Source organism: Porites lutea, chromosome 6 (assembly GCF_958299795.1).
Source record: "Porites lutea chromosome 6, jaPorLute2.1, whole genome shotgun sequence".
Taxonomy (NCBI): domain Eukaryota; kingdom Metazoa; phylum Cnidaria; class Anthozoa; order Scleractinia; family Poritidae; genus Porites; species Porites lutea.
This window is the reverse complement of record NC_133206.1, coordinates 17963468-17978474: the sequence shown is the minus strand read 5'-3', so window position 1 is coordinate 17978474 and position 15007 is coordinate 17963468. Positions and strand designations below refer to the sequence as shown.

Here is a 15007-nt window from a genome sequence, read left to right as displayed (position 1 = left end):
AAGTGCAAGACCTTTCTTGGAAAATGAGCTTGATTTGTATGAGAATAAAAAATTATTTTCATATCAATAGCTTCGCACTTTGCCTCGCTTTGAAACAGGGGCCTTCGGCTCGGAAATAGTGGTCTATCACGTTTGGGGTATTTTACAGATCTGCGGGTACATCTGCTTGAACACTAGTGCTATGTAGATGAGTGGATTAACTTCTTTTCGTTATATGTTTCAGGGGGTGGGGGCTTAGATGCTTGGATGACATTCCCATGGGTACTTTTGTTTGTACATACGCTGGACAGATTCTTAATGAAGACATGGCTAACAAGGTAAGATTTCATGTCATTATTAATTTTGTGAGCGAAGAGTTTGTTATTGAAAGGCTGTGGTGCTGCGTTGCTCATTACTGGAAACAAAGCACGGCAAAACTTGATTTTACTTGATTAATCCTTTTACTCTTTGAATTTATTATGGCGTCATTATACTGAAAGAAATTTGGGATTGTTGTGATTTTTTTACATTAAGGGGTGAACGGGTAAACTTTAGATGGAAGCTCCCCTTTTATTTTATTATTATTATTATTATTTTCATCCACCAGAACCTGTATTTTAAGTTAAAAGATAGTTCTTGCTCACTTTTCTACGCCACTGACGTGGCGAAGCAAAACAATACCCGGTTCAAAGAGGCCGCGCTACTCTTGTCCAGCAGACGGACAACAAGTGGGCTAGACAAGGGTAAAACGGCCTCTGGGGGGAAGAGTGAACCAAAAACTTTGTGCTTTGACAAAAGTACGCACGTGTGCATTGCGACTGATAAACTGCACAGGAAACAGGATTGCCATTGAAACTTAATGCAATGTTTACTTTCTCACAGGAGGGAAGAGACTTCGGAGATGAGTACTTGGCGGAATTAGATCATATCGGTGAGTAAAAGACGCAGAGGTAGAGCCGGATAAAGGCGGACACGAGGCCTGGTTTAACCTGATTGGTACTGTATTGCTACTCATCCCTGGACAGATGCACGTCCATCGCGGAATTCCCCCCCCCCCCCCCCCCCCAGCAGTCTATCGCCCATACTTATGTAAGGGAGAGCTAAGTGTTATGTCTAAAGAAACAAGGCAACGGCAAGACTTAAACCCGAACCGCCATTTCCAAAGTTCGAGGCGTCAACCAAACGGCCAGCGTGTCTTCAGAAAAAGGCGCGAAAGCGTTCGTTAGAAGTTGAGCAAAATAGTTTCCAGCATTTTCTACTCTTATTTTTTCATGGAACTATATAACCTTTCTTTTTGGGGTGTTTTTAGTTTATTAGTGCAAAACTTCTGTGCAGTCTTGAAGTCTTGCTCATTTTCTTGACGTAAATGCTATTACAGAAGCAGTGCATCTTACAAACAGATAATCCGCGGAATGTTTCATCTTTTATACTGTCATTACAGAGGTGGTCGAGAAAGCTAAGGAGGGATATGAGTCTAACGTGTCGGACCTAGAGGAAGATGACAGTGTAATTTACCAGACTCTTGGCGGCGAGAGTTCTTCTACCATAAGCGGAAGTGACAAAAGCGGCGAAAGGTAATATGCACAGTGACCTCTCTGCTCTGTGGCAAACACAACCACAACCAGAAAACGACTTATGCCCGCGCAGTGTTGTCGCAATATCCAACAGAATGCGAGCAAAACGTCCAAGAAACCAGTTCAATTTCTGGAGTTGACTTAATTTGCTTTATAAAGGGTTTCGTTTATCGTTTGTCTCACGATTGTCACTTAGATACCCTTCGGAAATTCACATTTACTTAGAAATTTATATTGACATTGATATTGCGATCAATATCAAAGTGACAGTCGTGAGATAAACGATGAACGAAACCCTTTATACGCATTATCCTCCGCCGATGAACGTTGGAACGTTTCATAATAAAAAGTAGCTCAGAGCCTTGTCACGGCTAGGGAAAAGCTAGGAGACAATTTTTTTCAAGGTCGGGGAAAATCGTGGTCCTTGGCAGAGCTGGTGAATAGTGAGTGAATTTCCGCAGGGTTTGTTGAAAATTGTATAACACAATTTCATTCGTAAAAACTACTCTGTGATTGTTCCGTTTTGTTATTACCAATCCTGTGAGCAATTTGGAATCCTTGACCAACGTAAAGAGATGGGAAATGAAGGTAAGGATATTCATGAGCTGCAAATGGCAGGGGCGGATCCAGAAAATTCCGAAATGGGTGGGTGAGACACTTAAACAATCACAGAAAAAGGAGTGGCCGCAGTGCCCTCGGCCAAGGCCAAAATCTGCCCATGAAAGATGCTTAAAAAATTGTGAAAACAAGAGGCAGTGAACGCAACACTGTAATGCTAACAACTCGTTCACTACTGTCTTCGGTTGCATTTTAAACAGTTCTTCAGAAAATGACTCGTCTGAAGCTGACTCTCTGCTCAGTGATGAGAGTTTCAGCTCTGGAAGGAATTCAAGACAAGGAGATAGCGAAAATAACACCCAAAGGACATCCAGGAGAAAGAAACGGAAGGTTTGTTGTTTTTTTAAAAAAATAAATTTGCCGCTGTCAAGTCCTCATCGACTTCTGCCTTTTCTCGATTGCAACCTCGTCCCTAGGGTTTCTCGGCTTTTATTGGTAAACGAGAAGACCCTGGGGACGGGGTTGAATCTTCGATTGATTGTTGAAATTAAGTCAGTAAACTTTGCATTGGTATTCCAAGTGTGCTTTTATTGTGATGTCGATGTCTGGAAAACTCAATCATTCAAAACTGCAATCTGTACCCTACCAAAAGTGTGCCTAATAAAATTTCCTGGTTTATTTGATGGTTGAAAGGGGCAAGGTATGGTGTGTGAAAACCCGGGGTCGAACAATAGGAAAGTGTTGCGGTTGTAACATTTGGGATGGTAACTGACTATAGTAAACCGGATAAACGAGGCCAATGTGTTACGAAAAGGTTGTGGAAGATATCTGTTGATACCAATCCGCAACCCACAGATGTTTTCACGTCGGCACGATCACTTAGTTATTCGTTGTGATAACCGTACACTAGAAAGCTTTAGGTTCTAAGACGAGTACGACTACGAGGACGAGATTTCCTCAATATTAAGTAGTGCTCGAGCGTCAACCAGGGTCATTTTGGCGGGAAAACGTGGTAGCCGTCGTCATTCTACTATGAGTTTAGCGAGAATGTCGAAGTAGCGGAAACAAGTTATCAAATGTTTACTAAAGGTAACAGTGCTAACTTTTCTAGTGAAATATGGTAAACTAAAGCTTTCCGGGGAGTCTATATTTTGAGAATACGCGAAAAAACTTTAAGTAAAATCTCGCACTCGTAGTCGTTCTCGTCCTTGAATCTGAAGCTCTCTACTGTGTATGGTGGTTACAACTTACTTGTTAGGGGATAAATTACCCCAAGGGGCATCAAATGATACGCGCTGCTGAGCAGTGGTAGATCAAGGATAATAAAAATATAAATCCGAACGTTTTCTGTTTTCAAGTTAAGGTGGGTTTATTACTTCTGTCAATTAAGTTTAAAGACATAGAGTCCAAAGTTTAATAAAGGGGTTGGAAAGCACTAAACTTGTGTTTACGTTTTGATTTTCCTTCTTAGAGATCATCAGGGAAGAGTGAGAAGAAAAGACGGTAACTAAGCTGTTTCTTGTATTACTTAAGAAATGTTTCAGGTGTTTAGATATTAAGGGCGTGTTTACATGGAGGTTGGGGACCCCAGGTAGGTGAGGTAACGTGTGGCGGGTTACCCACCTATCATGTAAACGTGATCAAGTGAAAATGAGAGGTTATATGACAGGCGGGTTACCCTACCTAGGAGAGTTATCTTACCTACCTGGGGTCCCCCACCTCCATGTAAACAGGCCCTAGGGGTTGAGGAGCATAGCTAGTGCTGACAGAGGCCGCGAGACATGTAGGCCCTTTGTGTAAAGTACACCTAACTTATGAAATCGGGAGTTAAATCCTTACAAAGGCACTAACTGGAGGTTTGCTCTGACAAAGTACAGAGTTTTTTATGCAATTTTTCCACCTCAGCTTTGACCTCGTTTCATTTGTATACTCACTGGAGGAAAACTGGGAAAAGGTCTATTGTGGCGCATTTTGGTTTGCTCATGGAGGGGCCTGTCAGTATCTTCACCTTAGAGCTGTATTTGTCAGCCATTTAAAGCCTACAGAAATTAAATTCATTCAGACACCGAGGACATCAGTTGTTTTCCGTTCCGACGGAAAAGGTATCGGCTTCAGGAAGCAGCTTCTCCGCTTCTCGACCCATCATTGTTGCTCATGTTAAGTAACTTTTCATTCTCTTACAGTGGTGTACAAGGCGAGGAAAGTCTAATGGTTGAACGCGAATCCAAAGCTCACTGTCTGTCAAACCTAGCGGATGAAAAATGGTAAGTCTTAGCGCCTCGAGGCTTTTTAACCATAGTAACAAATGAACATTTAAACTGCAAGGGACCGCAAACGAACATGCCGCAAAACGCAGGATGTATAGAAGATCTGATCAGCAAAAATATACCAAGTAGACACACTGAATTCTACATAGTATGATCAGCCTTGCAGAATGCAGTGTGTCTTCTTTCCAACCTGTGGTCGTTACATAATATACCATAGAAAACTCGCGTTTATATTGTTACAGGGGTCGTACGAGTCATGGAAAACCTGGAAAGTCATGAAATTTAAGAATTTCATTTTTCAGGCCTGGAAAGTCATGGAATTTAATTTGTTGGCCATGGAAAATTGTGAAAAATCATGCTATGTTTGATAGATAGGTTACTGCAGATGTCAAGGCAAGGATAGAGGTAGAGATAAGTAATTATAAACGGCACGGATTTTGGTGGACACCAGAGTTTGTGTCTATTGAACTGACATCAGTCAAAAACTACCCTAAAATAAGGATAGTTTTGAAAATATTGGAAAGGAAAAGCTAACCCGAATGTCATTAAAACTTTGAAAAGTTCATGGAAAAGTCACGGAAAGTCAATACATGGAATTTGAAAAGTTAAAAAGAGTACGAACCCTGTGAAAATGGCCAATTGATTCAGCTGTTTTTCTCTCCAGGTGTTACATAGCTTTAAAACGTAACCGCGACAACCAAAAAGAAGCCGCTGCCTTTTTGAAAAAGATGATGAAGGGAGAAGTAACTGCTAAAATTGCTGTTGACAATGTCAAGAATACTGAAGAGAAACCGGAGGAACGAATTATTAAAGATATAGGAAAACTCAAACAAGATAAAGGTAAAACGTGTGATCCCCCCTACGGTGGCCCATAGAGGACACGGTACCTACATTTTTATATCGCGCGATAATTCTCAATTTATCGCGCGATAAACTGTTTTTTTTATCGCTCGATAATTTGAATTTATTGCGCTATAATTCTCAATTTATCGCGCGATATAAAAATGTAGGTACCGTGTCCTCTATGGGCCACCGTACTAGTGATCCGTCATTTTGCGCTGATTTCTTTTCTCCGAAAATTAACAATTGATGAGGAAAAACGGACTTAACTGGGAACTTAGATTCGTTGCCCTTAATGCCAATGTCCGTGTGCTCTTTTCCTTTCAACCCTCCCACTAAGAATCAATAATGAAGGTACGTGTATCAAACTTCTCGGCAGTCTGCAGACAAAATCCTATGCTGTCACCACTGAGCGTTACTTTCACATGGTTATATTTATTTAGAATGTTATCTTTATTTTGAAGCCTCTGAACAGAATCCTAACGTTTTACCATTCATTTGCTGAAAATTAGTGCGTTTCGAACTCGCAATGTCATCGTCTCTCAGAAGTGTGAAGAGTTTCGCTTAGTGCCGCTGTCACAGTGATATGGGCATCCCCATTCCCAAAACCCTAGTGATGGGCTTTCCCTGTAACCCTAACCCTAACCCAAATCGCTAAGGTAATATGAGAAGAGGATGCCCAGATCACTAGAGTTTTGGGAATAGGGATGCCCATATCACTGTAACACCGCCATGGCTTTTGACTGCACAAAAGCTCTGGGGACGAGGTCGGACATAGATCCTATCCCAATCCCGCCCGCTAACACTTAATCTGATTCTTGTAGAGTCGATTATTTAAGTAATTACAGCTATTGAGTTTGCGGACGAAATCCATTGTGTCACTGTTCAATTAGCCATCTTTTTGTGCACTCTCTAATGGTACTATCAGTTTTTACTTCCGATGATAATACACCCACCCACCTTGGGAGTGGAGTGAAATTGTTATGAGACCTTTACCTTTCCCAATCTTTCTTCTCAGATGAAGAAGAGAAGAACGTCAGTCAAAGCAGTGAGTTCGATTTTGATGAAGTGGACGAGTCATTCTGTCAGAAAATGCGAGATAACACGGCTGAAGACCGAACTGTAGATGAGGGCTTAAATATGCCAAGTTTGACAAAACAAGGGGATGAAACTGAAAAACAGAGCTCTAACAAGGACACTGAAGATAATGGCGTGAATATCATTGACTTGACAAGCGATGTTGAACTTGAAAGCGAAGGCTGTTCAACTAAACAAGACAGTGACTTACAATCAGGTTCTGAAAAGCAACAGAATCCGCAGTTAAAACTTGAACCGGATTCTGAGAAGACACAGAGTCATACTCAAGCGGATGAAAAGGTGGAGAAAAGTGTTCACAAAGTCGAAGCCTTGAACACGGACACCGCTCCTCCGCTTATTTCTGTGGAAGATCTTTCCAAACTCGCGGCGCAAAATCCAACAGTGGCGGACGAACCGCCGGTTTTAATAAAAATGAACGTGCCTTCTCGGCGCGTGTCAAACTCCCTCGAGGACATGATTTCGCGGTTAAAGACGCGCGTTCTTACCACCCAGCCACCTTCTTCAGACTCCAGTCTGAATGGCGGTGATGAGCAGTTGCTTGGAGACGTTTTAGACAAGCGCTCATCTGATAAATCTCCTGAAAGTACGGAAAATACTTTTGGAGTAACAGTAGAACCCATTTCGGATGCGTCGTCCCCAGAGACTGAGAATTTAGAGTCTTGCCCTGCTTCGCCGGCTAGTTTGCGCTCGGATGTTTCAAAGACAGAGTCGTTAGACCGGAAGTCGGAGATTTCAACCGCAAGTTCTCGGCGCAGTGGTGGAACGTCTTCGAAGCCGCCGGCGAAAAAGTTTAAAAGTGAGTGAAAAACTGAAACCGTTTTGTTATTTTTCGACCTCGGCACCATCAGGAATAGAAGTCTCAAAACGTGCCAGATGTAGTGAAATACGGTTATTGAAGTGATTGTCATTAGAATTCATGCATAAAACGAAAATATGCAAGCCGTTTTATGGGTGCATTAGGATATGTACGATCTGTTATCTAGAGTTAAGTAAGTTACAGTCTCTTTAGCAACTGTATTTCATTTCGGCTTGCAACCCCTATACATAGAAGTACCCCCATCATTGTCTTCGTCTTTAGGGTTTCTCACTTTAGGAGGCGTTAAGTAGCGACACAGTTCTTGCCAAGTCGGGTTGGATAAATTTCAAACCTACGTATCTGAACCAACAATAAGCCGTTTTCGTATTCAAGGTAATGAACTGGAAGTAACCAAGGGAATGGTAGTACATTCTTCCTCAGTAAGACCTAACCTGCAATCATTCTCTTCCTATATCTGATCTTAGTATATCTTTTCTCCTTTTTGTACTGTTCACAAAACGCCTAATCGCAGGTTAAGCAAGGGTCTGAGTATTGACCAGCTTCCCTCAGGAATGGGACTCAATACTTCCCCCTCCTCAGTCCAGTTACCAACCAACTGAACGAATTCAGTCTTGATTACGGATGCAGCAGCGTACAAATTTATTGAAACAATAGAAAACCTTTGCATAAGAAAAGAGTTCAACTCCCACATGACTTGTTTGGGACACCAGCATGGCTGCCGTGACCTAATGTGAAAACGCCTTATCAATAAAATGTTTCCTCAACTGTGTCGCCCTTGGTAGCTAGTTTCAGGTCATTCCCTTGAATACAAACGTGGCCTCTTGATAAGGTGTTCATTCGTAAATGTAATAATCCATCAATGTTTTATATCACGCAGGTAACAATCCCAAGATCCACTACTCTCGCTCTCAGCCAAAGCCCACCTCCACCAGTCCTTCAATTAAAGCCTCACCGAACACTCCCTCGCCCTCACGCCCTTCTCTGTCACGCCAGTCCTCGTCTAGCAGTAAGAGAATGAGCACGAGGTCAATGTTTGGAGAAGAGCACTGCTACGTCATCGATGCAAAGGCTTATGGGAACTGTGGCAGATATTTAAACGTAAGTGCCAGTCTATTTGGTATCGTCGAAAAAGCTCTTCAGGTCATACATAATGCGATGCTGTGTTTGTCCATATATTCTTCAAAAGAATGTATAATAAAACAATTATTAGATTGGAATTTTGTGATATCCGGAATAATCATGCAAAGTCTCGGTGAGTGTTATCAGCCTCGGCCTCCGGCTCGGCTGATAGCACTTAACTCGACCTAGATTATTCCAGATATCACAAAAACCTCATCCAATAATTGTTTAGTATTATCACTAGTAATATTTATGTTTTTCTCATTAGCCTTCAGTTGATTTTAATCATGTAATTTTATGAAACTAATCGAGTCCGTCCGTGTCTGTCTTCACAGCATAGCTGCTCGCCAAACCTGTTTGTCCAGAACGTGTTCGTGGATACTCACGATCTCCGATTTCCTTGGGTAGCTTTTTTCACTCAACAGTAAGTTTGTTTTTACTTTACTATATCTTTACTGGTAAAGTGTAGTTGTGGTGGCCCAAGAGAGCGTTTACATATGACGTCATATTGGCCATGTTAGAGGGGCTTAAGCAACCTGAACCACGAAGACGACAGCAACAAGAACGTTCAAAAGACAATTGTTTTCATGGTCAAAACAACAGCATGGCACGTGCATCACGCTTTTTAGTACATTTCCTAGACGTCCACTGCAAGACAACCATGTGGAATTTGCCAATGCAAGTTTTGTCTTTTAAGAAGGAAGTAAACACACGACGATGATTTTTTTCTTTTTCTTTTTGAACTTGGATAGAGTCCATAAGAATTCGACTCCGGCGAAAATTGCCCATAGTTAAAAAATTTAGCGACGCTAAATAAAAGCGAGTTTGAAAGAACGCAAATTCGTTTTCTAATGGCGCTTTCACGGCCGTTGTCGACGTGGTTGCTTCAGCTCTCAAACCAGTCCTGTGAGAGTTGAACTTTTTTGCTTTCATTGTAAGAAATTAACATATCTGTTGGTCAAGTGACTGAAAACGCTGTGTATTGGTATTTTTTGAGGTGCTGTCTATTTTTATTCCTTTAAAGGTTCTACCGAAACTTCAAATTTAAAAAACGAAAGTTTTTATTCACAGAAATCACGCGACAGAACAAAGTATCTTCTCGTGCATTATAATCCAGATAGATATCCGTAGGTTTTCAAGTTCACCCAACTGCAATCCGTTTTATTCGTCAGTTAGTTTTATTTTTATCCTAAATGCCAGGCTTTTTTTTTTACTATTCTTTTTTTGTCTTGCTTCAGTTATAATGGGCTATATAAATATTTTTGGTCATTTCCCTAAACAGTCGGTAAATATGGGTTGCTTACCATGCGTGACGTCAAGATGGCTGGATAATGGCCAAGTTCCTTTTTCGTCTTGTTCTAAACACAAAAACAAGAATGAGGCCAATATTTAGCATTCGTTACGAAACAAGTTTAGTCAATAAAGAATTTATTATATGGTTAAAGCGAAATCTTTTTCCTCTCCTCAAAGCCAACATTTCCAAATTCCAATTTGACCAGGAATCAGGTAGACGAAGAACCACTTATTGGATGTGCTACCGCAAAATCTTTATTTATTTATTTATTTATTTATTTATATTTTATTTGCCGAGGATTCTTTAGTTAAGCTCTTTTATCGAAGCAGTATAACTTGCGTAACACTTCCCCATTCTTCCTTCAGGAATGTGCCCGCTGGAACCGAGCTGACCTGGGACTATGCTTACGAAGTGGACAGCGTTAAGGGTAAAGTTCTGCACTGCTACTGTGGGTCAGCGGAATGCCGCGGAAGACTACTATAAACCTATCATGTCTTTGTTCAGTGGAGAAACTCCATGAAATCGAGACGTTGGTTTCTTTTTTATGTCAGGCAAAGAAACCAGAAAGAGTCACAGCAAACTGCAAAGAGTACGGCTCATACATTAGGGTGGACGGACTATGGGTCGTTTAAGAACCCATGCAACGCCTTATCAGTTATTCGCCCAGACATTTTCGTGACGTTCCCCCGACACGGGCTGAGCCTGGACAAGAGTAGTTTGTTTGGGCCTTTTGGGATTTCCGCACGTTGAAAGAATTTTTCCGAGTTGTTTTCGTTACTGTTACATTGACGAATGAAGGTAACGAGAGGTTTTCCACTGATTTCTTCATTCACTCTTTGCCTATAAGGACGAAGAGGGAGACAAAAAATGTGAACTGCCTTTTCCACACTTGATGTTAAATGCTTCAGACGTTTTAACAGACATCCAACACCAAGGTTTAATTCAATAAGCCGTTTACAAGTGTACTCTACAAATGTGGCTATTGTTTTTAGACTCTACAACTGTTGCAACACTTGTCATTGTGCTGGTAAAAGATTTATTGAATTGACTCTAAGAAAAAGATTCATTACAGAAAGAGATGTAATACCCTTTTTCGTAGTTAGGATATCTAGTGATATAGTTTTCCGATTGTTTGATGCAGCTTTTCAAAATGATCAGTATTTTTTAGAGATTTAAAAGCATTGGTCGGGCAATTAAGGTAAAATTCTTCACTCCAGAAAATAGAGACCTTTAGATTCGAAGACCAGGACGACTACGAGTACGAGATTTGACTTAAAGTTTTTTCGCGTATTCTCAAAATATAGACTCCCCGGAAAGCTTCATTTTACCATTTCTCACTAGAAAAGTTAGTACTGTTATCTTTAGTGAAGGAGGTTACGCATTCTCCCGATCGCAAAGTGATAAAACTTCTACCATTTGATGTCTTGTTTTCGCCACCACGACATGCATTCGCGCTAAACCTCGTAGTAGAGTGACGACTGCTACCACGTTTTCCCGCCAAAATGACGCTGGTTCACGAGCGAGCGCTACTTAGTACTGAGAAAATCTCGTACTCGTAGTCGTACTCGTCTTAGAATCTAAAGCTCTCTACTGTAAGGAGAATGAGTACAAGCATTCGGCGCAATCGATCGTTTGGGATCGTTTGGGTGAATGAGCATTAGCTGTGATAGGTTAATGGTAGCCGACCAATCATAACTAACGCTTGTCCACCCAAACGATCCATCGTTGCGCCAAAGGCTTGTACCCATTCTCTTATAGTTTCTGGATTGGGGAATAGCGGTGCCCTTATCCTTAAGCTCAATATTATTACTTACTTTCAATCAAAAGTTGCTAAGAGTTGACGTTTTGAACATTCCACAAACGCATACGAAAAGAAACGAAAGTTCTAGATTAGTTGAGTGAGAGCGTACGCAATTCGCCACTTCACATCTCCCATAATGCACCTTATTTGCCCCCAAAATTTTGCATAAGCATTGTTTTCAATTTCTCTTGGGACGGCTGCATTACCCAGGAGAAATGAAAAACAAAGGTTATGCAAAATTTTGGGGGGCAAATAAGGTGCATTATGGGAGATATGCAAGTGGCGTATGGCGGATTGAGGGTCACGTGGCACATACCCAGGCGTCAGGGACGTGAGAGGTAAACACAGTTTTTTCGTTCAACCTTAGCTTGTGGTAAATTAGCCACGTTTCCTTTTAACCCTTTAGACCCTAAGATCAAAATTTGAATTCTCATTTGTTGCCCCTAGTCATTTCATTTCCCCTAGCAAATTCATCTTGTGTGATCATGTCCGTAATTCTCATGACCACTCTATTTTACAAAGCATTGATATTACAAGGAGAAATTTGATGCTGATCACTCTTAGGGCTTAAAGGGTGAATAACTGTATGTCATACGAAATGCATTTTTTTGCCTTTGTGACGAGTTCTATCACGACTTGCTCTTGACGAAGTGCGTCATTTGAGAGCGTATTAGTGATTGGCTTAGCTTAAATCGTATTTTAATCCTAGCGCAATGACAAACATCGTCTTCGTTTTAATTCACATCTTATGATTTTTGTTTTGTTTCTGTTCGGTAACCATGCAGTTCCGTCTCGAATTTCTGTTTTATTACACTTTTTAACGATTTAAACGTTTTTATCTCATTGCATGTGTTCTGTAAATCCTTATATTTGAGTTTGTACTGCTCGCATGTTTGTGAATAAGGTATGACGTCACTGTAAAATCGAGTGATAAGTGTTTTTCAATTACTGGAAGAACCTCCTTAGCCTTTGACAATTTAAAAGTTTACGAAAAAAATTCCCCGTGTTTGTAAAAACATGAATTCGATTTGTACTAGCTAGTTTAGGATATATTGTGATGTTGTATTTTTGGATGAAATGATGGGGTCTGTCTCGCTTCAAAGACAACCCGAAATTTATTAATCAGTAAAGACAAATTTTTAAACGAATTGTGTCTCATTCACTTTGCTTACTTCTTTGGTTGAAAAGTATTTTACCCAACAAGAAATCAGTACAAGTGCATGCAGTCCCGCTCTCATTGTTAGGGAAAAAATCGGCTCCGTCGTTGTCGTATGCACTGATGGCTTTAAGCGGTGTAATACGAATTTTTAGATTATGTTTTTTAACTAACTGAATACATGGAGTGGAGAAAATGTGAACTGCTGAAATACAAGTTTAAATGAAGATATGATCGTCGCAGTGGTAAAGCAATCTAAGAAACTGGAAATATAATGAGAAAACATTCGGGACTTCAACGGGATTCGAACCCATGGCCTCTGCGTCAGCGCTGCAATGCTCTACCAACCGAGCTATGAAGACCCACACATTGGGAGTAGGCCAATTCGTTGAGTTCATCTTACCCCGGGGAGTAAATTGTATTTTCGCACTTCACATAATCTCCATTCCATGTTTCATTCCATTCACGGGTTAAGATAAACTCAATAAATTGGCCTGATCCAAAGTATGGGTCTTCATTGCTCAGTTGGTAGAGCGCTGCAGCGCCAACGTAGAGGCCATGGATTCGAATCTCGTTGAAGTCCCGAAATTTTTTTCGGGTTAATTTGCAATTGCTCAGCAATAACCACTGCGACGATCATATCTCCATTTAACTGAATACAGTCAATAAATGAAGAGATGATCGTCGCAGTCAATAATCACGGACAGTTTGCATTGTCCCTGGGGAAAGAAAGCCTCTACGTTTTCTCTAAATACAACCCGCTTTTAAAATACGGAGACCCCAGTAACACGGATACTTTCTATGAACCCTTCAGTGTGCATATTAACGAAGTTTGACCTGCCTTTCGCTCCTTTATGTATCCCACGTTTTCTCATGTTATTCAAAGGAGCTTCCATAACCCTTCAGATTTTTGCGCTTTGTGATTAGTTATCTGGTAATTAAATTGTGTCACTTTCAAAACTATTACACGGCAAAATTAAAACAGAGGTGGAGTTAAGACATTTTAGTTCAATTCGAAATGCCACAAAATAGAAGACATTGACCCTGGGAGGGGATTATTTTACGGGCGCGCCCGCAGTAATTGGCTTAACGCTGTTGCGGCTCACCGTTGCGGTTCACTGTCTGGTAAAAGCTTATACATGAATCAAGTAAGAAGTCCGCCCTTTTTGTTTTTTTGTTGTCCAACTGTTGATTTGTTTCCTTCTACCACTGGGATGGGAGGCAATTTCCATAGTACTTGTTTTCAGGCACTACCCCCCCCCCCCCCCCCCCCCCCTGCAACTGAGTTTCACTGAAAACGTGTTCCCCGTTAACCAATTTGCTTGAATTCAAGTTTTATTTCTTGAAGTAGGCTCCAAAACGAATGCTGACAACCCCGAGATTGCATGCTAGCATCCCTCTTAATTTGTGCTCACTAAATGAGCAAATTAAGTGCCAGGCTTTAATTATCAGGAGAGCTTTTCCCCGCCCTGGCAAGGACTAAGATCGTACATGGATCTCCCCTTTAAACTAAGGGTTGAATAAATCAAATGCAGCTATTGTGGTACAACCGATGTAAGATCGAATAGGGACGATTTTTTCCTCGTATCAAACTTTGCCAATTGTTAACTGTTGTATTTTTGGAAGACAATAGTGATTTTTGGAGTTTTTTTTTTGAAAGACACTCTAAGCGTGATTCCCATCACAAATATGCTGGCCTTTCTTTCTTTCTGGGCGGTACGTAAACGCTAGCACTTTTTAAAAAAAGCCTACACGTGGCAAGTGTGGAGATGTATTGTTGCACAAAATAGTTAGGCTGATACTTCAGTTTCTTCGCGATTGTCGTTTCATTTAGTTTTAGCATGTACCCGTGATGACATTAATCTTCCCCACCTCATTGCTCACCCGTCCGGCTAGAAACTAAAAAAAATAAAAATGAAAAAAAAAAACTGGGTTACAAAAGTCTGGTGCATGTCGATATGTAAAACTATAAATTTTAAACTGTGAGCCTGAATTAATATAAAAGAATGTAAATATGAAATCGCCCAATTTTGGCTTCATATATTATATACCTAAAAAAAACTTTTGTTAAAGAACTCGATTTTCCTCACTCGTTTTCCTTCATGCACATTAAGATGTTTTTTTTTTTTTTTTTTCAAAGAACGTTAATAAAAAGCTCGATATAAATGCATCCTACAAATTTTGACTGTTTTGATGATATAAAAATCAAAACGCATACTTGGCCGGATATGCCTGTGGTTAAAATAAGCAGCTTCTGTGAATAGCTGATAATATGGTATTCAATATTTGTTAAGTAGGAGGTAGAAAATACTTGGCCGTGATCCATATAACCTTTGACGTACTCGGGTAGAAAAATAAAAAAATTATCCGCCTGTGCCCCAACTGTAGCTTAATTATACTATAAGGCTTTTACAGCTAATGAATATACTTCGCTTTCGCCGATTATCTTACATTACATTTTTAGGAAATGATAGTAATTCAGAACAGATCGAAGAAGAAGAAGC

At 40.6% G+C, this 15007-nt stretch overlaps 1 protein-coding gene across 5 annotated transcripts in view; it reads left to right on the top strand.

The window, feature by feature from the left end:
- LOC140940214 (histone-lysine N-methyltransferase SETDB1-like) overlaps positions 1–11085 on the top strand; it is a 41845-nt gene extending 30760 nt beyond the window's left edge. For 3 of the 5 annotated variants that reach the window (XM_073389132.1, XM_073389133.1, XM_073389131.1), the window contains 11 exons: positions 224–317; positions 862–910; positions 1421–1553; positions 2372–2501; positions 3583–3614; positions 4295–4375; positions 5043–5218; positions 6237–7112; positions 8011–8231; positions 8588–8676; positions 9912–11085. In XM_073389132.1, the coding sequence (XP_073245233.1) occupies positions 224–317; positions 862–910; positions 1421–1553; positions 2372–2501; positions 3583–3614; positions 4295–4375; positions 5043–5218; positions 6237–7112; positions 8011–8231; positions 8588–8676; positions 9912–10029 (1999 nt within the window). In that variant the 3' untranslated portion in view covers positions 10030–11085. The remainder of the gene's footprint in view (positions 1–223; positions 318–861; positions 911–1420; positions 1554–2371; positions 2502–3582; positions 3615–4294; positions 4376–5042; positions 5219–6236; positions 7113–8010; positions 8232–8587; positions 8677–9911) is intronic. The other 2 variants (XM_073389135.1, XM_073389134.1) reach the window with 1 other exon arrangement.
- The last annotated feature ends 3922 nt before the right edge of the window (positions 11086–15007 follow it).